Here is a 25,863-nt window from a genome sequence, read left to right as displayed (position 1 = left end):
GCTGCAGCTCCGCGTCCCCTCCCTACCTCTCCCGGCCCCAGGGTTTTCAGCCTCATGGCTGGGCCATGACCGGGTCTTGAGGTCGCTTTCGCTTCGCGAACCAAAACGGAGACGAGCGGGTCACAGGCACCGCGGGGAGCAGGGCCCGGCCAGGACCGCTGCACCCAGCCCGAGCGGCTGCACTGGGCACATCCCTGGCGGAGCCAGAGCCGGTCACAGCTTTGGCAAGGCGCTGCCTGCAGTAAAACCAGCCAAGCATTGCACCTCACCACGTCTCGCTACGAGGGAGTTCAGCTATACGGTGTTCAGCTGCACACCTACTATTTACAGATTCAAATGCACCTGGCATCTGTGTACCACACACCATCAGCACTGCCCCGTCTGGTACCCCAACATCTCGGCAGCAAGGGAAGTATTAGCTTAAAAGACCTCTGCAGATACCACGGAGGAATGGCAGAAGAGCGGGGCTCTGTGCTGCAGCTGTCTTGCTTTTATCAGTCACATACCTGCAAGCACCGCTCCAAAATGCATCTCTGTATAAAGAATTGTTAGTGGGGTGATGGCTACTTCCAAATACACCATGTTTCACTCCTCAGATCTGCAAGACATCACTGTACCTGCTTTAAATCACATCTCACCCCAGATCTACAGCTGTCTTAATTACGTCAACAGATTACCTACCCTTGCCATTAATGTAATCAAAACACATGTCCTCCTTTAAAAGTGCTTCTTTGATCACCCTTAATTAATAATAATAATAACAAAAAAAATGTAACTCACTTGTCCTGAAGATACTGGTTCCTCACTTCTAAAAGCTGTTGTACAGAGCTAAGAAAGAGAAGGAATGAATTAGTGAACATCATTCTGTTTTCCTTAGTTGACAAAAAGTGTCAGCCATAGCTTGATCGTGGTGGGTCAAACAAAGCTATTGTGTGACATTCAATTCAAAATATTGCACTAGTCTTTTTGAACAGAAAACTCTCACTGAATTGGATGGAAATATCTAAACTTAGCAGGATGAAATATCCCCACTGGTTATGACAGATCTGCCAACGGCAGGAGAAGGAAGCTCTTTTAGGAACACAGAAAGACTCACCCGTGTGAGCTCACTTTAGTTCTTTTTCTGTTGGTGCYGCTGTACCACTGTTGAAAATAAAAAAACAGATTGCAGAACCAAAGAAGTCTTCAACATCGAAAGAAGAAAAGAGCGTTTGAGAAGTACATTCCCTCCTGCATAGCAATAAAAAGAACTTTTCCAGGTATTTAAAATCAGAGAGAATATATTGCTGGGTCTTACAACAAATTAGCAGCATATTTCAGAGAGGTAAAACATTGATCATAAAAATATAAACGGAAGAAAAGTGTGGCCTTTCAGGCCTATAGTCTAAAAAGCATGTCTGTAAGCTTATGGCACTCAGCTCTTCCACAGTATTAATTTACATTAAACAATGAAAACATGAATTAAAGATGATAAAATAACACATAAAGGCAAAACCTTGACAAGACTCTTGGCCTCCACCTCTTAGAGGAAAACAATCCTGTAAGTGCCAAATGAACAGAAATCGTAGGGGGTGTACAAAGCCGAAGCGCCCCAAATCACGGAACAAATTCTGGGGCTCGGTGGAACGTCCCTCACGTGTGCCCAGTCCTTGCCCACACGAGTGATCCTTTTGGCTTTCTTGCTCACATAGGCCTTTTTGGAGGACGAGTGGATTAGGACCAAAGCATCTGCATTCAGTACCTCTTTTCACTTCCCTGCCTGCCATGAACAGAGATGGACTGAAAATCCCAACCAAGTGAACTCATGCTGGTGTTACCATGCTACCTTACTGTCACCAAGTGAGGCCAGGGCTCCAAGGAACCAGGTACGTAAACGACTAGAAGTTCAAGACAGCAAAGTCTCTATGATGTGCAGCTACAGCTGGGGAAAAGTCCAGAACATTAATTAATGGCAGGAAATGATGTTCCTCTTAACTGAAGGAAACGCCTTCAAAGCATAACCTCTGTACTTCAATTTCCAACTCATAGTTACGAGCTTTCCCTTGTTTCAAGGAAGCTCACAAAGCCTTGTATTTCCTCTCAGCTCTCACTAGCTTTACAAGAGTGAAAAAACAAAGTTCAATTGACCATACGCATGCTCAAGCACACATACTGTCTCCCGTTCCCCCCAAAATATTCAGGTACCCAAGAAATAAAAAACATACTAGGGTGAAATGTAAAATTTTTCTGCTTTTATTTTTTAAAGAAAAATATTCCTCTTTGAACACAAAGCATGAACTAAAAACCTCCGAGGAACAGTTTCTCCTTCCCTGGAGCACAATTTAACTAAACTGTACAGTGTTAGAGCTCGCCAAACAAGTATACATACACGATGTACAATATTTCTTTCACAGGAAATAAGGTTTAGGACTCTCAGAATTGTCCTCTCTTGACACCCACTCCATCCAGAAGTACTCTGCCCCTTGCCCCACCACAGRACATAGTGATGGAAGCAAAATACATGAGGAAAAAAATGCAAAATGTCATTGTGTTGGCCAAATTGGCCCTTTCTAGCCTTCTTAAAAATGTCTGTAAGAGAGGTTAAGACCATAGTTATTTCCAGGAATGGTGCTTGGAAGAAGAATTATAGCAGCATCTAGAGGCAACACCAGCCCTTCATTCCAGCTGCTCCATTGTAAGGAACCCAGCCAGTTCAGCAGTGTTTTACAGATATTCCCATCACCCAGGAAAATGGAGCGGGAATAAAACATTCACAGGCCAAATCTGTTGTTTGAGCAGACAGGCTAAATTCCAGTGAATCTGGCCTAGGCATGCCAGCAGTGAGYTTTTTTCCACATTGCAACAGTGACCAATTCCACGTTTGATCTTTTACCAGAAGTTACCATGACTTTCAGAATTCAATAACTTGTCCTATCAGTTCTCTCTATCCCATCAAATACACGTGTATTTATCATCTGCCAAGCTACCCATAGTGCTGGAACMGGAACCAGATGCTGGAATCCAAGTTCTTCCTAATTCAGAACAGCAAGGTCTCAGAAGATGACCTCTACAAGGTCTCAGAACATACCTCACAAGCCCATTTCCAAAGAAAAAGTACTCGGGCATTTTCAAGGGAAGGGAGGGAACAGAAAAAGCTGTAGAAATGGAGCTTATTTATGTCCAACTCCATCCATAATTGTGGCTATTATTAAGTAACRCTCAAATCTTTAGCAAGCAGATCATTTTGTAAAGACGTTTTCCATTCCATACACTCTAATAGTTTTTACAGTAGGAAAAATATTAGAAAAATAAAATTTCACCCCTGAACAACACTGTATGAAGACCAACATCACCTGTCACATGGGTTTTTACYGGGGGACCAGATAATCTTTTGTTTCCTCCCAACCAGCTTCACATAGAAAACAGCAGCAAGATAGACAAAGTACCTAGGAGCTAGATTAAGGCCAACAATATAAAGACAAATCTGGGCTCAGATCTTTTGAAATGAAGAAGCTCTCCAAATGTTTTTATACATAWGCATGCAGGCACACACACAAACATATACATGTGAACTCTTGTATACTAATCCAACTACAGGTTTTACACCCGTGAAAGCACCACTGGAGAGTGTTCTAGCACCACAATGAAAAAGTTGGTCRTCTTCCCTCTTCAGCAATAACATCCAAAGTCTTAATATTGCTTTGGATTGGACAAGGTCACCAAATGCCCATCCAAGAACAGTTGCAGTGAGCAGATTCAGAAGTGCAGTGACAGGTTAAAGTGTTCCTGCATTGAAATATGGGCCAGAAGAGGCGTGTGGAGAGGCTGCAGCTCCCTGGTTGCTGGAAAGGAGGGGGAAATTCTGTATTGCAATCTGGCAGAGGCAGAGACTAAACTGGGCCCCAGGTAAGTGCGATGGTAAATGAACTCAGTGCAGACTGGGAGGTGAAAGTGGAAAGTTTGCATACATGAAGTCACAGTGCACATCTGTTGGCATAATAAAGACAAGCAAACCCACCGTATTCTCTGGCAGGCTTGTCTCTGCATAGGAGGCTGGAAGTCAGGACAAGGATCCATGAATGGGATGTCACATGCTGTATCAGGACAACACCAAACTCAAACAGCACAGCTCTAGGGTGAGCTTGTAAATCAGTCTGCTAGCATTTTGCCTCTACACATGCTCAAGTTAACCTGAAGCAGTCTATAAAGGAGACAAAAGATCTAACAGCAAGATTGTGGAATAGGCTAAGCCATGAGAAACAGTTCATGCAAGTTACAAAAGAATTAACCATCAACCTGCAGCACATTCAGCTGTTTCTGCTGCGGGTATCTATCCTGAATCTAGACCTTTGTACATGAGGCGCTGACTGTGCAGCCCTTTACCAACACTCCTGAGAAGCTGAGACAAAGATGCAGAGTCAGGAATCACATCTCCACAGTCTCTCGTGTCAGTGCGTGTGGCCAGAGGTCTATCCTCTGAATGCAAGGAGCAGAGTAGGAAATGAGAAGGCTTCACTGACAAGTGAGGATTGGGAGCAGTGGCTGGAAGTGGCTGCTGAAACAGTGCAGGAAGAAATGCAACAAACAAAGAAGGGGAAACTTAATTTTTCAGAGCTTGAATCACTAGCAGTAAAGCCCCACTTATTCTGCTATATAGCATGCTACTTAGAGTATTTGGGCTATCACTTTATGTGAGCCTGTGGTAAGAACTTGATAAAAACATGCAAGAAAAAAAGTGAAGTGAAAGGAGGGGTGATGATCATTGTGACATGTGAATTTCAGGTTCACCAGCAGAGAGAYGCTGTGTTTTTGTGCACGTGCAAGAGTACAACAGAAGGAACAGCAGCAGGGCTGAAAAAGAGGAGAAGACACAGCAAGCATAATACTATAATTTTTCCAAGACAGGACACTGGGATGAGGGGAGAGGAAAGAGAAAAGAAGTTTGAGGTAAAGATGCCCAAAGGAAAAGAAAACTCTTATCAGAGTCAATCCTGCTTCAGAAAATACATAGCTAGTATCAGCCGGCTCTCTTTTCACCAGGTATCCTTGGCACATTAGTAAATCTCCTCTCTGCACTTGGGATGTAGGAATCGTGACATTAAAGTAAAAAAAAAATATTTTCTAAGATGCACTGAATGATTTTGAGAGTTCAGCACAATACTGTCTCTAAATAGCACCTGATTTCTAAGCAACATGAAAGATTCAACCAAAAGTCAAAGTGCCCAAATTATAAACTGCTTTTGAAAAGCTAGGGCTATTTCCTTTGGGTTATCTAGAAGAGCTATCTACTCAGAAGACAGAATTGTCCAGGAGCAGGTCTGGCATCTCTAAATGAAAGAACCTCTCAGGTCTCTGCATTTAACTAAATACAGAAATTTTTAAATAGTTACTTAGTAAATCCCTATATTAGACTGAGGAGCCAGGTTTCTGGAGAAATTTATACAATCAGACAGTTCCTCGCATGCTTTCCAATTTAATAGATTTGTGCAATTTGCACCACGGAACAAGCTATGCTACTCCTCGCTTCAGTGAAAACCCCAGCAGTTAGATTTGCGAGCTGAAAGTTGTTGGAGTATGGTGCAAATCACATGGGGATCCTTTCTTATTAAAATAGAATTAATGCCTCCTGGGCAAAGCAAAGCCCAGGCTTCATCTTTCTAATGCAAATCACACAAGGATGTCTGCTTTAGGTTTGCGCATCCCTAGAGCAACAGTTCTGGTTGGAGGTATGCACAGAGAGCTGTTTCTGATAACCAGCAAGACCAGAATGGCAACTGGTGAGAATGGCCTTAGGGCACAGGCCAGGTGGAAGCACAAGGACATGCAAGATGCAAGAGAATATCACAGAGCAGCCAAGGACATCCACCTGCTCTGGCAAGCTTAAGGCAATCAAAGAAAAGTTCACCGATAATTAAGAGGAGAGTGTCAAAGAGAAGACAGAAGAGGAACCATTGGGCTAGGAGGCTGGGAAAGCTGTTAAACTACCCCAAGCCTAGCACCAACAACTAAGCCATCCCTCTTCTCTAGCTAATTTGTTATAATTCTCCTCATTTTATCAGCACCGTCAGCATGAGGTTAAAATGTCAGCAAGAAGAGCTGGGAGGAGGTTCCTAAAAATGCAGCTTATACCTTTTCAGGCTTCTGTCTCAGATCARTTCCCATGAAAGAAAGTGCATGGGCCATTTGACTGGCCTCTTGCTTTGAACTGGAGCTCTGTGGGAGTTCTGCCTACCACCTCCAGAGATGATCCTGTGATACATTCTACCTGGAAGTGACAGTAGCAGCTGCCTGGGTTCCTTGTCGCAACAGTTGAGCGTACAGTAGTTGGAAAAAAAAAAAAAAAAAAAAACAACAAAAAAAAACAAACAAACCCCAGCATGCACCAGTGGCACAGCCATTAGACGTGAAGCTGTAGCTGAACTCTTTTTTTTCAGAGAATCTTCTCAGAAGCAGGTGGGACCAGGAAGAAAGAGAGTGTTGGCACAAATCAGCGTAGGTTCCGGTAGACATAGGCTGATGTGAAGATAGCATTGAGAGTCAGACTCACGGCTAGCAGACCTCGGAGAGCAGAGTTACCCAAATGACCTTAGTGGAAGAGGAGAAGAAAAAGAAAGACGAGATACCAGAAATATTAAAGAACTGATGAGATAACAGTGAACATGTGTTGCTCTCTTCCTTTGCCCAAAGTTTTCACCTTGAGCAGAAATTGCTGAAGCACTTTTCCTGTTAGGAAAGATTCCACTGCACTCCTTGGTTCTATTTTCCTCTTACTAATCTTCTCAACACCCACATCCTCACCCCTTTCCTTCTGTCTCAGTTTAGCACTCTAGCTGTCAGTATTTTTCARATAGCCTAAAGAACAGGAATAAACTTATTAAGGTCTTATGCTAGCAGAGAGAAGACCCATTTTGCTGCTACTTATTTCATTGATCTCAAAATAAAATCACTACCCCAAGGCAGGAATGATCTCTTTTGCCCTCAGGGAGATGCTCATGCACACATAAAGCATTCACAAGAGTTGCACCTACCTTTCCAGCCTGCCAAATCTTCCCCTTTGGTAGTTGTATCTACCACACAGGTAGATGAGTGTGATGATTGATCTTCCTTTTTGATAGAATTATCACTGCAAATGCTCCCTCCTTCCATGGCAGATCTCATATCTACAAGGAGAAAAGATATGAACATTCAGAAGGTACTAGTGGAAGCCAAATGCAGCAGAAGTTACCAGCTTAAAGCTAGGCATGAGTGATGAACAGTTGCCTGGTAAAATCATGCAAGGATTGAGGATGGAACCTGGAAACAAAAGGCAAATTTTACTGCTCTGCAGCAGAAGATGCCTTCATGTTTGTCTCTTACATATTGTCCACATCAACATCACCACCTCAGTGGTTAGAGGAGTTACTCAAACAAGGGCGAGGGCGGTGGYAGTAATATCCCTGCAACTTCACTCAGTGGGAAAAGGACATCTGCTTTGGCAGAACAGAGGCTGCTCTCCAGGCCACTGGATTCATAAGGGAGATTTGGTGGCTGAGCAGTCATCACCACACCTTTTTCCTGAAGGTTTCCCATCTATTGCTTGGCCTAAATGATGCATAGCTTYGCTTGCAAGCCAACTCCTTCCCGGAAGCAAATTTTCAGGAGTGCAGCAGGCTAAGAGCATACCATGCATTCCTTGCTCACTGAGGTTCTTCTTTGGAAAGGAGGACAGCTCAGTGCCAAAGATGTTGCTCTCCGAGTGTGTGCGCTCCTCAGAGCTGGTTGGGGTGAGCAGGGCCTCATTCTGGGATGGGAAAAGTAGCAGCTTCTGTCCTTTCAGGTTCAGGCGGGCAGGGCTGATGAGTGGTCGGCGGTACCGCAAGGAACCTGAACTGGAAGTGACAGAGCCAGCCACAGATGGTGCTGGAGAGGGGATGCGAGAGGGAGCACAGCTGCCTGACAGCAAGAAGTGCTCTGAAATAGAAATATCCCCAAAGAGAGAGGAAAAAAAAAAGAGAGATTATAATCTAATTCAAGGGGCATAGTTTTCTTTAGCAATTCTACAAGAACAGGAAACAGGCATTACAAATGTCCAATATATCTTGTACTAAAGTTCTTTATTCACTCTGGTTCTACACTGCAATACATAGAGAAATTCTGCACACACTTTGGTACACTCATGGATGACTTAGACTAGAGATGAGTTTATCAAGAGCTGTGTGAGCTTTCTCTCTGCTCAGTGCAACCATTCAGGAGAGCCTGCATTACATGTACTGTTTGCACTTAAATTAATAGTTCTGGCATGTCTGTTGAAGGCTGTTTGCTGGGAATTTGTATTAGGCAAGTCAGGAGTGCATGATGGCATTAGCCCAGGCTGTGGCTACTTTTCCAGCAGTTAACACTTCTGCAGCAGGAACAGCCAAATGATCCATTTGGTGTCAGCAGTTCAACAGACAGGTCACTGGAGGACACGGGAGCAAAAGGGTAGAGCAGATAGAACAGGTAAATTAGCAGTTCTTGGGCTGGTGAAGGAGAACAAAACAAAAGAGCTGCACTAGGAACAGTTCAAAGTCTCCTAATAAAGCAATCTCAACTCCTTTGTACAGTAGGGAAGTGATTCTTGTTTTGCCTCACTGATTTCACTGTGAGCTCTTCCAGGGAAAGGGATATCCACTACATACAGCACCTTATTTTAATGCAATCCCACTCTTAGTTTGAGCTATCTCTGAAGTATTTCTAACAACAGAACTGAATTTTTCATTGGGATGCAGGCAGGGAGGAAAGAATTAAACTCCAACCATGTGTTCCAAGCCATACACTGCAAATCCTGCAAAAACATTTGGTCTGGACACCCTGGTGCATTACCTGCTGTAGGGGATTCCTTGGACTGAGACGACTGCGAGGCTGGGCGGCTTCCACTGAACAAGTAGCCTGAATCTGAAAAGCAAACATGAAGCAGTTTGAACCCAGCTAGTTCAGCTACTAAGTGTCTGTCTTTCAGAAAGACAGCTGCAACATCTTGACTGATGATCTTGTCATCAGTCTCAGAAGGGGAGCAGTGGTAAATGGAGGCAAGAAAAATGCCCCTATTTTCCTAACTAGGCTTTACGGCAAAGAGAGTAATCCACTCTTCCCAGCTGCATGGAAACAGATCTGGCCAGTAAGCTCTAAAAATAAAATAATCCACCCTCCCCCATCTGGAAAGAAAAGAATCTACATCTTCTTAGTGTGCCCTTTCCTTCCCTGACCTACACCCTGAGACCAAAAGGCTCTGCAGGTCCAGAACTCCACTGTTTCTCTGATCTGCTGTTAAGCCTTATAAACTTGGGACATCTGACACAGCTCACCAAGATCTTTATCCTGCTCTGAATTACTCTTTGCCTTCAAGGGATCGTAATAGCATGCTGCCCCATGTATAGCTTTGCAGCTTGTGTGATGCTGCCATATATGCCTGGAGAAGCCTTTGGATTTCAGTAAATGTACAGCAGGTAAGCGCACAGTGAGATTYGTGCCTCACCAAGATGGCAAAGATGCACTAATTTCTAAATGCTACAAAACAAATGACCAATGCTGGACACTCATCTGCAACACAGGAGCTTCAGGCATTGCTTATTTTAACCAATTTAGACACAGTTCATAGCTGAGCTGTTGCAGAAGCATTAGGAATTTGTTTACAAGTGATTAAAAACAATTGAGATATATAATCAATAGTAACACAGCATCAGGCTTAACAACTCCCTTGGGAACTAGATTAACTTTGTCCTTGCTACAGAGTCTGTATAAGGACAACCCATGACAGAAAGCAACATGTGCTCAGTTAGCACTACCTACTGCCAGGCTGTTTGCATGCAGCTAGCRCTCATTCCAGCCCCAAGTCCGCATCAGCAATCCCTGCCCAGGACTGTAACACATGGGTGCCTTGCAGCCCACTCCCCTCTGAAGYGTTGTATCTCTGCATAGTCACTTCCATTGGGTCGAGAAGCTTCACGCCCACCTTACCTGCTCTGGCCAAGGAGGGGATGGTACCCAGTGAGAGTGCCCTGTTCAGACGCCCAGGAAGAGAGGAGGARGAAGTCCTACGTGGGGATCTGAAGAGCTGCTGGTTCGTCAGGTGGAGAATACTAGGTGGTGTTGGGATAAAGAGAGACGAAGCAGAAGGAGGGAAGCCAGTCCCAGTGCCATTGGGAAACAGAGTAAGTGAATCCCCAGAAAGGTATCTGCAAATGACAGGCAGGACATACATTTAGCAAGAAGTACATTCCAATAACACCCTCTCTCAATTCTAACTAAGGGATTCAGAATAAAACAACCACAACAGAACAGAGAAGAATTTGTGTTTCTTTTGAGACAGAACTACAATGATGGTTGAACTTCTTGTATATGAAGGCTTGTTTCATTATCAGGTTTGTAGTGATTTTTCAGCACAGGGGAGCGCAAGATGCAGGATGRTGTAGAATTTACGGGACTGTTCCTGTGCTTTTGAAACTGGGAGAGCAAAGAACTGCTCAGTCTTACTTAAATGATTCTGCACCAACCTGTCCTGCAATGCAGGATATAAGAATTGGTGGGGCAGTTTAATAGTTCAGGTGCAAATAAGCATAGTCCTTTGGTTTTCTCACTGCCTAAGAACATTACCCAGAGACCACCAGAATGTTTTACAAATCCAAATATACACAGGACCAAGAGTGGGGTACATGTTTGGTTTGTTATGTGCACATGCAAACATGCTTGAAAATGTCATGGTTACGGGAAGCAAGTGGCTATTTACTATCTTTTTGTCTTTACAAACCAGAATTGACATCTAAACTCCCATGTCAGTACAGAGAAAAGTATTTTTACGGGTACCTGGATAGAAACTTAGGCAAGAGACCTCCGTTTTTAAATGGACATTCAAGCTTCTTTATGGCATTTACCCTTACAATGCTTCTGTGAGGTAAGGAAGTCTCACTATCCTTATAGATGTAGATGAGAAACAGAAGCAAAAAGAAGCTAAGTGACTTGCCAAGGGTCACATAAAAAGTCTATGACAGAACACAGACATAGGCTTGGGTTTCCTAATACAAAGCTGAAGCCTAAACCGTTAAATTTTCCTTTCTCTGCATACTGTACTTAGCCACAAATGCATGCTAGCAGTCATTCAGGAGGAACTGTGCTCCTGTAGCCTAAGCCCCAGGCAGTATCTTGCTTTATAGCAAAAAGACAATATTACAGTTTCTGGAAAAGTTTTAAATTGTCAATAATACACAGCAACTGTATTTCTAGGTCTCTGAATCGTTTCCAAAGGGTTCCCTCCAGGTGAAATAAGGGAGATGCAGAACAGCATTTCCAATTCAAGAACACAGGATGAAAGGTAACAGACAAAACATACTGAGGATACCTGTACTGGTTGGCTCAACATATAAGCAGACTTCATTACACTGGTGAAATAACTATATGAGGGCTTAGTATTTTAAACTCTTGATTACTATAAACAAATAAACTATGCAATTAATTTTCATATTATCACCTACCTTTGCAGTGGTTCACAGTTTAATCTAACTGAACAACCTATCAAAAAGTAACTCCCATTTCTACCTTTGTTCCACTCCTCTTTGCAATCATGTACTGATCTTAACCTTGGGGTGCATTTGTGTGTGCAATTTAATTGATTACATTGCATCAGAAATACAGAATCTGCTGTGGGGTCTCCCTTGTGTTCTCACAAGATCAAAATGAGTGCTCTGAGAAGGTTACAACACTGTGAGCATGAAAATTTTGTATTATTTTTAATATAGTTGAATGAAATGCATGAAAGAATCTAAAACTTGAATAAGATACAAGATATTTTGTGATCTCCTCCAAGGTATTTGTTCAGTTAGAAACATGTAATCCTTTTGTCAAGTAAGTCATGAAGTGACACTAACCTTAGGAGGAACTGTACAAAATACACGCTTCTTTTTATTTTTTTTTAAACAGGGATATTGGACTTTGTAGCTGTGACATTTGGAGGTTAAATATTAATCTCACTTCTGATAAAAAAAGTCAGACAGGTAAGAGTAACGTGGCTTTTCTTCTGTCAGAAAAAAGCCAGTAGTAAATCAGAGTGGAGGAATACGCATATCTCAATCTTGTGCYGTGCTCTGTAGTGATTTATGCGTGTGTCATCCTCTCTTGGAGATTAAAAAGGTGATGCAGCAATATTATGCAGTGCTAGTATGTCCAGAAGCAGCAATCTAGATTTAAGATCATAATCTAAARTATCTTATAAAACTACTTATCTGCTAGTATGAGGCAGACATCAACAATCCCAATCAGCTTTACCAGGCTGAACAACATCTGAGCCAACCAACTTCCTGGTGCTTGCAAGCAGGACATGCCTTTAACAGCAGCAAGGAACTCGTCAATCTTGCAGCAGAAAGCGCCCAACCTCTTCAGGTTCCAGAGGACCTGGGAAGGGTGTCATGCTTCGCAAACAGGGAGTCTTTCAGTGCACATACGTACACACATTTCCCCAACCACACACAGAYGTAAATGGTGATGTGTCCATCTCAACTCCATAAGACAAAATGAATTGGAAAGGAAATGAAAAGGGTGGCTCAGGACCATGATAGTAATCATCTTGGAGCGAGACCTAGCACCCACCGTGCTGTATCTGTGAAGGACCAAACCACAGCATCAAAATAGAGCACCTGCGAACAACTTTTTTTTTTTTCTTTTTTCTCCTCCTAACTTTGCACCCTTTTGATGTTTTGGGCTAGAGCATCCAGTTTTACACAGCAACTTGTTACACTGGAAAATAGTATGTCTAGCTTACTGGCTTTCTGCAGTTTTCCACTTCAAAAATTAGAAGATATTACAATTATTTATCACTCATAATGACTTTCCTGGGATTTTAACTTTTTTTGGATTGGACTTCCATAGGCTCTGCTGCTCAATAATCCCAGCGCCTCTCAACCTTGTCAAATTAAAGAGTCTGATCCTCTGGGCAGTAGACGAACCATTTGCTTTACACCATCCAGAAAAGGAATTTTTCTAATTAGCAAAGAAGAGCCAGAGAAGTTTAAGCATAGCTTATCAATGCCTTAGAATTGAGGCTGACCAAAGTATGGCTTAAATATTTATTCCACTGCTACATGTGCAAAATCCTATTTCTTTTCTATGCACTCTTATCTGTGATGTTTGCCACTGCCATGTCAAGAGATCTAGATGCTGCTAAAGGTAAAGCAGGGGCCCTGCTGTGGGAATGTGTTTCACACCTAAGACTGTAAGTTGAACCAAAACTTCTTTCAGAAGCAGATGCAAAAAAGTGAGATGATCAAGAGGGGCATAAACAGCCKCATAGAAGCCATGAAACAGAGCAGGACAGCTCTGTCTTTGCTCCTAGATTACTGTGATGCTYCAAGCCGTGTGTGCATGTAGGTAGCTAGACACAGAGATTAATGCAGGCCTGGCAACAGTTAAAAAAGTAACAAAAAAAGAAAAAAAAAAGAAAAAGAAAAAGGCTCTGGAGTCAGACAGCTTGTGGAAATAGTCAGGGCCCGGAAGCCGTTTATTTCAGAACTTGGTATTATGAACATCAAAAATTGGGCATCTTGATTAGTGTTTACAATGATCACAGCATCACTGGACAGTTGGGCACAATTCTGCTACACAGATATTTAAAAATAAATAAATAGAAAGTTAAAGAAAAGTATCACATAGTATGGGACAGTACATCACCCTGAAGAAACACCTCCTGCCAGCAAAGCCTCCTCTGTTCCAGTATCTCCCTCTTATTCAAAGCCAAGATGGTAAGCATGTGCCTTTTTAATTCACATTTTAACCACAGAGATGATGCATCACCCCTGGGATAGAGAGAGAAATGTGAGAGAACATGGGTGAGATCAGATTGCTGGGCTATAAAAGGACCCATTTCTTGAGARCAGGTAACTCAGTACATAGACTAAGAAGGTAACACGCAATCACAGTCAGGCAACTTGCTGCATGCATCCAGGCTTGCGTGTCTGGAAGCAGCAAGGGATCTTCTCAGTCACAAGGTAAAATGTTTCCTCTGAACTTAAGGTCCCATCACAATTTATCAGAGCTGCATGGGTTGTAGTAATGCTGCCCAGACTGCAGCAGCAGCTCACTGCAGCTAGCAATGAGCGTGGAAATAAAGTGAGCAAGTTTCTCTGAGCTGACAAGTAGTCACTTGGCCTGATATAAAAGTCTCTAAACTCTGTCTGCTTTGCTGCATCATGTATAGTGCCTGGAGCCAGCCATTAGTCAGTGCCATAACTTCTGCTTCTGGTCAAGGGTGAAGGAATCAGGAGTAAAGAAGAATATGGCAAATAACTGGCACAGGGATGGAAGGAGCAGTGTTATAAAAGGACACAGGTCTCAAACATACTAAGATTTTGATATATGTCTTACAGAGTTAGAAAGTTTAGTTGCCAGACCTAGAATTCTTTTCTTCTACAAGTCACCCTGTTTTGGGTGAAAAAGGAGCAGTAAAATATAGCTGAAAAGGCTCCAGTTGCTAGGTCTTGCCCTTAACACCTTCTGGAGTACAGGTGGATGTTTGACATCAGTTTTGGTTTCCCACTTGACAGGTAGCACAAAGATATGCAAGCGTGCACCTCCCATGTCTACAAAAGGCATACTGGCTGGCATGATGGAACTGTTCAGAGGACCTCTCTCCCGTCTGTGTGCTTGATACCTTTGGTCCCAAATGATGCTTTACAGGGAATAACTTAAGGTATACTTCAGGACTGAGTACTGCCCCTTTCACAAGGGAGAATCTGCTATTGCCCACAGAGGCCTCAGGTGTACTTGCAGGTGGTGATACACCTGGGATGAACTTGCAGGTTATACACAAGAGCACAGAAGTCCAATGGCACCTCTTTTAAAACTGAACAAAACCATGTACCTCACCTGCCCGCTTTTGTGAGCGGAATCAATCTAGAGCAATTAAATCAGCTATTAATTATATTAATTTATATAATAAGAGCATAAATAATTCTTCTACAATACATCTAGATAAATCTGCTACAGTAGCTAAGCATGATTATTAGCTTCACACAAAATTCAAGCTTACTTGAAAAATAACATTAATAATAATATAAAAGCTAAAATAAAACATCACTATGTCATTGTTACATTCCCCTCCTGTYCTCATCCTTTGACACACCCAAGCTAAGTTCACGAGGGCATGCAAAGCACAGACATAGCAAGTAGCAGTCAATAGGAAGGAAAGGATGGGATATAAATATAACGTATTTAAGAATACAAAGGGCCACATAGGGGTTGGTCTGCATGCAGAGACGTCAGTGAGGGTTTCAGGGAGACCAGGGGCAGCAGCAGCAGAGATGCTTACTCAGTTGCTAGCCCTGGGTTCTTTCTCATCCCTAGAAGGGTCTGCAGAGTCAGAAATGTAAGAGTRCAGTCTGAGTGTCTTCTCATTCCCAGCCACCTCAGCAGTGGCAAATAAAGGACAAAAGCAATGTCCTGGTAGGCAYACAGGCACGTACATGCGTCTCAGTTTGCAGCTGCATCATTTCCACTGAAGCAGAGCAATATAGYGTTGTCAAAAAGTTAGCTTGTCCAGGGAAAGGCACTTAATGGACCCACCTAGGCCCCTTCAGACTACGTCCAATTCTGCTGAGCAGACTACCAGTGTGGCCTTGAGCAGGCAGACTAGCCAAAGCCACGGTGAGAGCAAAGATCAGAGCCAGCCATGTTGGGCTGGAGTAGATTTGATTTCAAAAGACACACAAACCCACTAACAATCCCTCACCACCTCAGCTTGCTCAGAGCACCACAGCTACACAGTGTGATTTTTCCCTGCCCCATTCTGTAGTCCTGTTCCCTGGTCCAAACACTAGCACGAGGCCAGTGTGAAAAAGAAGCACCTGAAATAGGAGGCTTTTAGGCTAAAATTCTCCAGTTCTGCTGAATTAAGGTGTTTGTACGCTCTGGCCTGCAGGGTCAAGACTCCTCAAATGATAGAGCTGCACTTCGTGACCACAGGTTACTACACGTTCCTCTGCGGTCTGAAATAGAGTCCAGCTAAGTGAAAATGAGAAGCTCAAAGCAATGACCAAGTGGTTCTGGCCATTTTTGTGGCGGTACTTTTAGTATGTTACCAGCCCTTTGTCAGCCGTCACCCTCAGCAGAAAGAAATATATACTCATGTGTCACAAAACTTAGCACCTCAGCTTCAGGGGGATATTGGCTCTGGGCTTGCACCAGAACAACTGAGCTGCAAGMATACATTTTTTTCTGCTGAACCTACTGCAGAGGAGGCGACAGGCACAGAGAGATGGTATATCTAACTGTTAGGCTATTTCCTAACTGAACTTCAAGTCAAAAATGTCAAGTTGGCAAAGCACCTTACTTACAGAAGTTACACAGCACAGCCCATTTAGAATAGTCCAGTTGGCACTGAAATCGTGTATTGCAGGAACAGCCTCAGTAGAGGAAGGCGTGGTTTACTTAACTAGAAAACTCTTTTCCAGAAACATTCAACAGTAAAATCCCGATAAMTGATAATCAACCTCCTTCAGGCCAAATTATCCAAGAAGTGGTTCTGCAGACACAACAGGTACATATTTGATACTAGCAGCTTATAAATCAGAGTGCCTCTGGAGGAACCATCCCTTCCTTCCTAACTTCCCCCCTTCCAAAAGGCCTAGCATCCTCTCCCATCAGCCTGGCAAAGCATGAGAGAAAGGCAAACAGAGARAAGACTGTCAGCATCAGAGTCACTAAACTCCAAAATTTCAGTTGCTACAAGCYGGTTTTCGAGACTCTGAATTTTGTCTGTTGTTTTTGGAAGAGGCAGCATAGGCATGCTGAGGCACCAAGGAGTGGAAGAACAAGTTGACACCTGAGCAAAAACAACAGCTTCTTTGGCATCAGAAGTCAGCCACACACCAATATTTGTTTATTATCTTGTTTTCYATTTGATTTTTTTTACAATTAAGCAGTTGAAAAGGTCTTCAGCTAAAAGATCCTCAACAAAGCACCATGGCTTCAATAATATCGCTTGGCCATAATACAAGTAGCTTTCTAAAGTTCTGATATGTAACATAATTGTGACTTGTAAATATACTTCATTTGTATTAATTTGCATAATGCAAAAGACAAATGGATTTCTTGCTTGCATGTAGATTGTAACAGATCTTCCAGATGAAGCAATTTTAAACTCTAAGTATAGATTTGCACTTGCTGTGCAAACAGAATTAAAGTACTTCTGAGCAGTATTATTCACTTTGCAGCATAAACCCACCCCTGTGGGAAGGATTATCAACTGCCCACTTCTGGTATCTAGGGTGCATCCTCCACATCCCATCCACCACAGCAGTGCATAGTAAAAAACAGAACAGGAGAAGAGATCAGACACAGAACCATCTGACACTTCACAGCAAAACAGCATATGAAGGGCTAGACCCCAGGGCTCAAAGATGGGTCATGCCTAAATTAAAAGAAACAGAAGATGGGAGAAAAACAGCTGCTCAGAACAGCCATGTGAGCACTTGAAATGGGACCAGGGAAACCTGATACAGTCTTCACTACCAGTTCTGGAAAGCAAAACGTCTGATGAACTGGCAGGCACCTTTGAGCTGCCACTGAGAGTTTCCTTGCTGCRAGGCAGGAAAGTTGGACAGATTTTTTAAAAGTTCTTGTTAGAAAAAGAAAGCGCATTGCCATTAGAAATCAGGCACATTACTATTTTAAAAACACATACCATGGCATGAGGTTACCATGACCAGCCCCACACACTTTAACAGCCTGTCAGAACCCTGCAGCCCTCYTCCTTGCAGTAGCCTCGATACACCTTTCTAACCATGAGATTCCCCTCATCATTCAAACATATCCAAGAGCAGAGCAGCAACAGCAAACAGTTCATCTCTGCAAGGCCAGCTAGTTGCAAGTTCACATGCTAAAAGGCACTTATCCGTCCAAGTAAGGGCAGAAGACAATCACAGCTGAATAGAAATATGAGCCTTTTCCTACAATTAACATTATGGGAAAAGTAGAAAGCACTCAAGCAGGAACAAAGGAGGAAAAAAAGGCAAAAGGGGAAGCTGAGGGGAGGCTTAATGGACGTAACGGCTTACGGTCAGTTGGGCCTTTTGTACAGCGAGTTCAGAGAACGGCAGCGCTGGCAGTGGATTTTTTCCTGTGTCCATTTCATTAGGTGGTTTTGTCTAAGCCACTTTTAAAAGCAGATGGGCTGAGGCAAAAATGGTGTTGGAAGGACAGCTGCAGTGGGGAGTTCTCTGGAGAATGAAAACATGCTAGCAATCACCGCACTGCAGGAAGGCTGAACAGGCAGCAGTAACTACRCATTTACTCACAAACTGTTTTATTTAATGCCACTTCTCATCTTTTCACCAGCCTACTACTGCCCTGAGCATTGCCCCCAGACTTCCTGTTCCAGCAGGCTGACAGCACAGAGGAGTCTACAGTCAGCTAGAGGAAACAAACATGGGATTTTTAAGGTGCATTTCCTACTATATTTCCTAAGGAAGGACAAGAGAGAGGAGTCAGACTAATTGCATAAGTCTTTAGCCCAGGGCTGAGGATCCTGCACACTTCGGCCTTTTTTTCTGCCTAGATGAACTCAACGGGCCCCCTGGAGTACTTGTTTTAAATCTCCAATTCAAAAAACATTGTCTAGTGTAAAATAGGACATAGTGGTTATTATTTAGCATTTCCAAAGTCCAAGAATGAAACAAGAAACAAACTTGGACTGAGAGCTGGAAGACAATTCTTTCGGATCAGGGCTGGTAAGTAACAGGGGCACAAGAAGGGAGGAACCAGACTTTGCAAATGTTGGCTCCCTTCTCTGGAAATAAGGTAAGCAGTTCTCAGAGCAGCATCGTTCATGAGCACCAGAACCAAGAAAGGTGTTCGTTTGCTTGGAGGTGGCTACGGTAATTATCTGAAGGCACCAGTTAAAAGAATTTTCCAAGGAGGAGTACATAAGGCAAGCAGATTCTTGGGTCTACTTTCCATGCCAGGTGCTAAACTACAGGCAGACAGCTCTTCAGCCAGGAGTGTATCTTCCTCAGGATGCACTCAGCTTACTTGGCTTATTGTCATTGGATCGCCACAGAGCTTCTGCCTGTGCTACATTTCTGCTTTCACAGTGAATACTGGCTTGAAAAACAACAATGAAAAGCTATGAAATGTCTTTTGTTTCCTTAAGAAAACTTCCTGTCATTTCACCAGCATCTGCAGCATCCAGTAGTGTCTGAATCTTTCACTGGGAGATGCAGATATTTCCTAGTAAGAGCTTGATTCTGATTATTTTAGAATTTGTATACAGGAAGAGCAGGACATCAGACTATGAGAATGGCAGGTTCCACGGAACTATTCTGAATAGAAGAGAATGAYGTATCTTTTGTAACTATGTTGTTTCCTCTTGAAAGCCTATTTCTAGCTAAAAGGTCTGAGTTCAGGTAAGAAACTCAGCAGAATCACTTAAAAACAAACAAACAATACCAGTATAGAAGAGCCAGATTACTTATTCCAAGAGGCTCCAGCAAGTTAGTCCTACACAAACCTAAGCAGTTGACAGCTCCTTCCTTCCCACGCTAACACCCCGTCATCTAAGCTTTCAGTGGAGGACTGCCATGCCCTCTAAGTCACAGTTTCCAGACCCCCTTCTTCAGCAGGGTTAGCACCAATTGCAGAACTTCCGAAAGGAACCCTTCCAGGTAACAAACATTGTTAGCTCTACTGCTGTGTGCACCCACTGCAGAAGCTCCCACCGTTTCCTCCAGCATGTCCTCCTGACTTATGTTCTCAACGCTAAGGAAAACATTGACTGAAAAAAATTGTGATGTACAACAAAAGCTGATCATACAACATAGCATGCTACTGTCAGTCTCATATTTCTTTTCTAAGGCTGCAGGAGTGGAGGAACATAGGGATTTTTTTCCAGTTGTACTTGTATACAAATGCGCCTCGAAGTTACAAAAAAAAMCAAAAACAACAACAAAAAAACCCACTCACCTCTAAAACAGCATAGAAAGCAACAGCCATTGGTAGATTTGAAGATTTATACTAAAATAGTTAAATATTTTCAGATATCTAATCAAGACACACTGAGCTACATAACCCTTAAAAGCATCCTTTACATAAATTATTGAAGTTCCAGTCAAAAGCACTTAACGTGCTCCATTTAAGATAGCAGTCACAGCAGAATGACAGAGCGAAAGAACATGCAGTTAAGTGATGCTCCTCAGTGGAAGGCAAAAAAGAACCAGACTACATGTCTCCCCTCCTCATATGCCCTTACGCCGTGTGTTGTTACTATGGCACACGTCAGGAGAACTAGGAATCCAGAGACAAGTTCCCATCAGTATAAAATTAAAATGATCAGCACCRTTAGAAAACTGAACGCAGCCCAGGCCCCATGGAGAATCAAGGCAGAGGATTCATCTGGGATTGGGTAGGGATGGACAGGCAGTGAGAAGAATCGGACGGACAGGAGAAGCCAGAATTTCTTTGGCTGGAGGAGCAGAATGGGGAGGAAGCTGCATTTATGGAGCAGTCTGTGGAGCAGTTGCTGGAAGAACTGGCTTTAGAAATTGAATATTTGCACTGCTGACAGAGGATTCAGGAAGAAGGGAGAAAAGAGGCAGCAGGAGCAGCTTCCTGGGCTAGCACCAGTAGTAGGAATGCTCCAAGCATCTATTACAGAGGGAAGCAAGGATGAAAGGAGAAAAAAAAGGGAAGGAGGGGGGGAAGATCTTCACTGCTCATCTAATAAAAAAAAAAAAAAGAAGGGAAAATAAAAAGAGGAGAGAGAAGCACCAGTCGCACAGAGTTCACATGGCTTTTTTCCTCCTTCCCCCAGCGTCACTGCTCTGGCTCTGACCTTCGGGGCCGGTATCTCCGATGGCCCGTTGATTTCCGCGTTGCCACTGCTGCGGTGAAGCCCACCAAGCAGCACAAGGATGTGGTGCCAAATTTGGCTGTATCCAGCCAGCTGGGTGTGTCTGTCTTCAGGTACTTCTCAGCCAAATGCAGACCCATCACTAYGAACCACAAGATGGAAGCAAATGCATCAATTCTTCGGAGCCTGCAATGCCAAAAAGAAACCCCAAAAGACACAAGGTAAGAGTTTAAATAACAACATAACTTTTGATTCTGGGGGAAGAGAGAGAAGGGAAAAGGAGCAAAAGGCAGTTTGAAGATGGGGAGGTTTCTGTGAACACAGCCTGGGGCAAGTTTTATAATACCTCTCGCTATGGTTATACCATCTGCAGCTTTTCCCACTGCTACGTTAAGTACCCAAGTGGAATAGTTCCACTGTCCACTAGATTACTGAGCTGTAGGAGGAGCTTTTCATTCCCAGTAATTCAAGCTTAGATTGAGTGAAACATGACAGAGTCGGAACAAGCTCTGCTGTCTCCATCCAGCTCGCTAGCAATCCAAACAGTAACAAGGAAAATTGCTGTTCAGTACTACATYCCCCATTCTGGGATTGCCCCTTGGCTCATTGAGTCAAATCAGGGCCAAAGGCTTCCCACCATAAACCAGTAAAGTGGAACAGAAGGAAACAAGAACACACCCACCTGATCCGCCCAGCCAAAATCATAGCCAAGAGGCAGGTGAACAGCCCAAGGACAGCAACTGCCAACTGATGATTCTTCCCGTAAGTCCACGCTACACTCAGGTTCTGCACCATCTGTTCTGGGAGGAGGTGGAGCAGCTCTTGCCATCCTGCCACTGTCAGGGAAGCATCCTTTCCCAAATCTGCTTGTGAGCTTGTGCCAGTCCTGTTCTGAATAGATGCCGGACCAGAGGAAACAGGAGCAAGGACTTCAGCACTAAGTGAGAAGGGGTTGCCTGACCCATACAAGGCCATCAGGACCAGGAATGCACAGCTGAGGAAGGCCAAGAACCGCAAAAATATCACCTGAGATGGGATGGTTATGGAAGTGGAAGAAGAGGATGAACACAAGTTCTGCAAAGAAGATAGAGAAACATCTCTTGTCATCGCTGAATAAACTGCGATATGGTCTTGGAATGGTGCTTTATGAAACATTTTTAGATTGTATCATTTACTGAACAACTTTGTGCAAGTCCTAGTTAGTATCTATACAGGACTGAGACTACATGAGTTGTAAAGGAGCAAAAAGCAACAGCAGAGCTGTGACCAGAAGCCAAGGTCAGGCATGTCAAGGTGAAGCAAAGAGAAGGAATAAATCATCTCCTTATCATACTTACTCCCTCTTATTTGTACTCTGTAGCTTCCTGTACTTTCCTCATAAACTAGCTTCCCTATTTCCCCTTCTCTGCCTGTCCYATCATTCTTCCACTCTGCTCTTGTCCTTACAGTAGAGTTACTTTCTGGAAACTGCACTAAACGACAACAGCGAGAGGAAAACTTCAAGGTATCCCAAGAAGTAACCATGGCAACTACTCCGTTTCCCTCAACTTCTGCTGTGCACCCAAACTCCCAGCGTTTGATAGCTGCCAACAGCAATGCTTCTCTTTCTTAGCACCAAATCCAGGTGCAGAGGTAACTAGTTCACAGAGCTTCTTCCTACATCCCCTCACCTCTCCCTCAGCATACCTGAGTAAAGGTCTTGTCAGTCTCACGACGTTTGAAGTGGTGGCTGAGCAGCAGTGCCCGGAGCTGCCGATTCTGATGCTTTATGTAATACTCTACAGCAGCCTGGCATGGACGGCACAGCTTGTAGGTCTGCTCCAAATGGTGCTTATACACCTCTATCTCCTCATCATATTTTCCCTGGTGAAAGAGAAGGAAGAGAAGGTGAGAACTGCAGGTTCATCACCAGTTACCACGCTGCTGACGTGCAAGTGAGTCATGCTCCCAGTCTCCAAAGACTCACAGGCTCCTGACACCAGGCCTGAACAGTGACTAAGCTGGAGGCCAGCCAACCAACCAACTTCCCATACAGCTGACCCAGCCTCCATGTCCTAGAAGAGACAAATAAAATCCATGGAAACCCCTGTAGGAGACTGTTGTGGCTCTTTCAAGAATGTTGAATTTTTGTGGCCCAATTTTGCTGTCATTGTCCAGATCTTATGAACTCAACACTGTGAGGAGGACACAAAACAAAACAAAAACAAAACAAAACCCCCAAATCCACYACCTAGATTTGCCTTTCCACTCCTCAACACGAGGGGCCTCAACAGATCTGTCGCCCCTCCACATCACCCTGTCAGAAAGAGGATAGACAAGCTCCTTCCAAAACTCACCTCCAGTCTCAAAGGCTGTCACTGACCCGAATGTCCATCTGAGATGAGCTCCATAAATTACTGTYAGCATTTGTCAAAACAGCCAGTGAGGAGGGCAGTAAGTACTTTTATCACTGTCACTACAGTGGATGTATGGCTTATCACAGAGGCTTTTAGGACTCTTCCAGGACAGTCTCCACTCCCAGCCTGTGCCAAGCTGAAAGGGCTGCYTCCCCTCAGCTTCCCTCTTGTTTCACTGAAGAGGAGCTTGACAAGGCAAGGTCACAACAACTACTCATCTCACCACTTCAAGTTTTAAATGGTTTCCATAGGGGCTCTTCCTCACTCACCCCTATTACTGTGGAGGTGGGATAGCAGGGTAACAGAGGGGAGAAGTTTTTGCAGTTGCTGCTATGACCAAGACTTCCCAAACCACCAGTCAAAAATGCCAGCACTAGCCATGAAAGTGTTCTCAAAGCTATGTTCTCCAAAGCCACTAGGAAGTAAAGGTTATTGAGCYGACTGTAGCACACACGCTGGTAAGTGTCTGTGTCAGAAGACCATCAGAGCTCCAGTTATGCTAACTAAATTTCTTGAGAACACTTCTGTTTTGCACACCCCATCCCTGTCCTTTCCTCACATCTCRCAGCTTGGACCTTCAGAGGAGGCTCTGTGTGAGGCTGCAGCTGGTAACAGCATAGAGAACAAAGCGCTCCCCTCCTGCTGTGACTGAGAAAGCGTTTTCCAGGCACATGGATAGACAAATAYTGAGCCTCTTGCACAGCCTCTGAACTAGCAAAGGAGGGAGTGCAAAGGAAAAGCAACAGGTCAGTGTGCATTTTTCTCTGTGCCAGTTATAAGCAGCTTCTTCTAGAAGACGGAGAGCAGAAAGATGCACTGCGGATATCTGAGAGCTTGCCGAAGCACCGTTGCAGGGGCTCCATCTGCCAGCACTGAGAAAGAATCACACAGGAGAGACTGGCAGCAGCAGGCTCACCAGTTACTGTACAGGCCAGCTGTGCAGAGGTGACTGCTTTCACCAACACACGGTCCTTGCCATGTTGGATAACATGGTCCCATGTCAGTCTGCRCTGACACTGCACACTTTCAGAGGTGAAACAGTTCACTGAACACCTATAAAGAGGCCAAAGGCTGCTGTTGCTCTAACAAGTGGACAGGACTGGCAAGAGGCAGGGATTCAAAACAAAGCTGAGAGAAGGGAAGAGGCCAGAGGATGTTCTCACTAAGCACGATCAAATTTAAATCTGTTTCCTGGGAGACATCCTGATTAAACACGTTCCAATGACACAAAGCAGATAGGATTAGGCAACCCAGAGGATGAATGCATCCCACTAAAATGCAGCCTTATAACTCTAAGGCTTGATCATAGCTGAAAGCTAAGGGCCACAGCACTAAATGCTGAATTCCCACATGAAACTGTGGGAAGCCATGAACTGTGAAGGAGAGACCCCACCACCCTCTCCTCCATGCACATTACGTCATGAGAAGACCTAAACAACACTCACCTCCTCCCTTGGTGAGAATGATGCCAGCTGCTTGATCTTTGTGGTTTGATGGTTGTTGCACTTCTTGCAAAGCAAAATTTGGCTGCTCACCCATTGYTGGGGTTTGGTAGGATCACAGAAAGTGGTAGCACCTGACACAACATGGTTAAGGTGTTCCATGTACTGAGCAGGGATGGGCTTGTTATAGTCTCCATTCTGACAAAAAGCAGAAGAGAGGGAGGAAAGAGCAAGTGTGAATTCATGAAATCAAAGCGAGGTCTTCTCTGGCTCTGTAGAGATTCTGCAGGCTCTGCCAGAGCTCTGCACTGCATGCCTTCACTTTCACAGCAGAAGAAATAAGTGAAAAGAAGACAAATCACTGGAAGTCTTCCCCCCTCATCCACCCTTATGCAAACCAACTGCAAGTGGTAATCTTGTTAGTTTTTGGGTTAAGAGAGACTTTGTCTATTTAATAGTCTAAATACAGTAATTCAGCTGTTTCCAAACACAAACTCAGAGAAAAAAATGGTTCCACAGAAAGACTCTTATGAGATATTGGTGAAAACATCAAGGCCCTCTCTGTTCTTTGAAACAGGGCAGGACAATCTGTCAGTACCATTCTGCGTCAGCAYTTCCCTCTGCACGCAGAATCTTGCTCAAGTTTAAGCAAGTAATCAGCTGCTGAGTTCACAAGCGCTCAGCACAGAGCTGCCAGCTGTCAAATTGCTGGATATTCTATCTGCACTGTGTCTGTACCCTCTTAAATTAGGAGCAGGATTTTGCCACARGTGCTGCGCCACAGACCATGCACCTTCCTAGCCACCCTTCAAGCAACACTTGCCACAGTACCTCTTGGAAGCCGTTGTATTGCTCACAGTTGGGGCAATCCCAGCAGTTGCGATTCCCATATGGCACTACTGTGTCCTGGTTACAGAACCAGCAGTTCACAGTCACATGTGTGGGCTTCTTCCTGTTAGGAACAGAAACATGTTAGACATCAGCACTGAATCTACCTGATCTAAAGGAAAGCAATGGCTTTCAAATAGGGAAAAGTAAGAGAGCCTAGAATAACAATCACCAGTTCAGCATCAAACTTCCCATTCAGCATCTTTAATAGCACGACTCACAGGAATCATTTTAGGCATGAGAAGGAAAATTACTGAAGTAGAAACAAATTTTTGCCTGATGCCAACATTTCTCTGTGCTAGTACCTGGACAT

General features: G+C 43.8%; 2 protein-coding genes across 3 annotated transcripts in view; one reads left to right on the top strand and one right to left on the bottom strand.

The window, feature by feature from the left end:
• ENO1 (enolase 1) overlaps positions 1–25,863 on the top strand; it is a 273,184-nt gene that overhangs the window by 1,084 nt on the left and 246,237 nt on the right. The gene's annotated exons all lie outside the window — the stretch shown is intronic.
• Positions 2,210–25,863, bottom strand: TMEM201 (transmembrane protein 201). Its single transcript, XM_085298906.1, has 11 exons — positions 25,856–25,863; positions 25,494–25,614; positions 24,666–24,860; positions 22,511–22,687; positions 21,507–21,898; positions 20,807–21,010; positions 9,955–10,172; positions 8,821–8,892; positions 7,642–7,929; positions 7,008–7,139; positions 2,210–6,564 (listed from the first exon to the last, which is right to left on the bottom strand). Exons 1-11 carry the CDS (start codon positions 25,861–25,863, stop codon positions 6,467–6,469), a joined length of 1,905 nt encoding a protein of 634 aa, XP_085155032.1. The 3' UTR covers positions 2,210–6,466.

The sequence above is a fragment of the Rhea americana genome, unplaced genomic scaffold (assembly GCF_003343005.1).
Source record: "Rhea americana isolate MKP2758 unplaced genomic scaffold, rheAme1 scaffold_143, whole genome shotgun sequence".
In the NCBI taxonomy this organism is placed as follows: Eukaryota; Metazoa; Chordata; class Aves; order Rheiformes; family Rheidae; genus Rhea; species Rhea americana.
The sequence above is the reverse complement of the archived record's forward strand: the minus strand, read 5'-3'. Positions and strand labels throughout refer to the sequence as shown.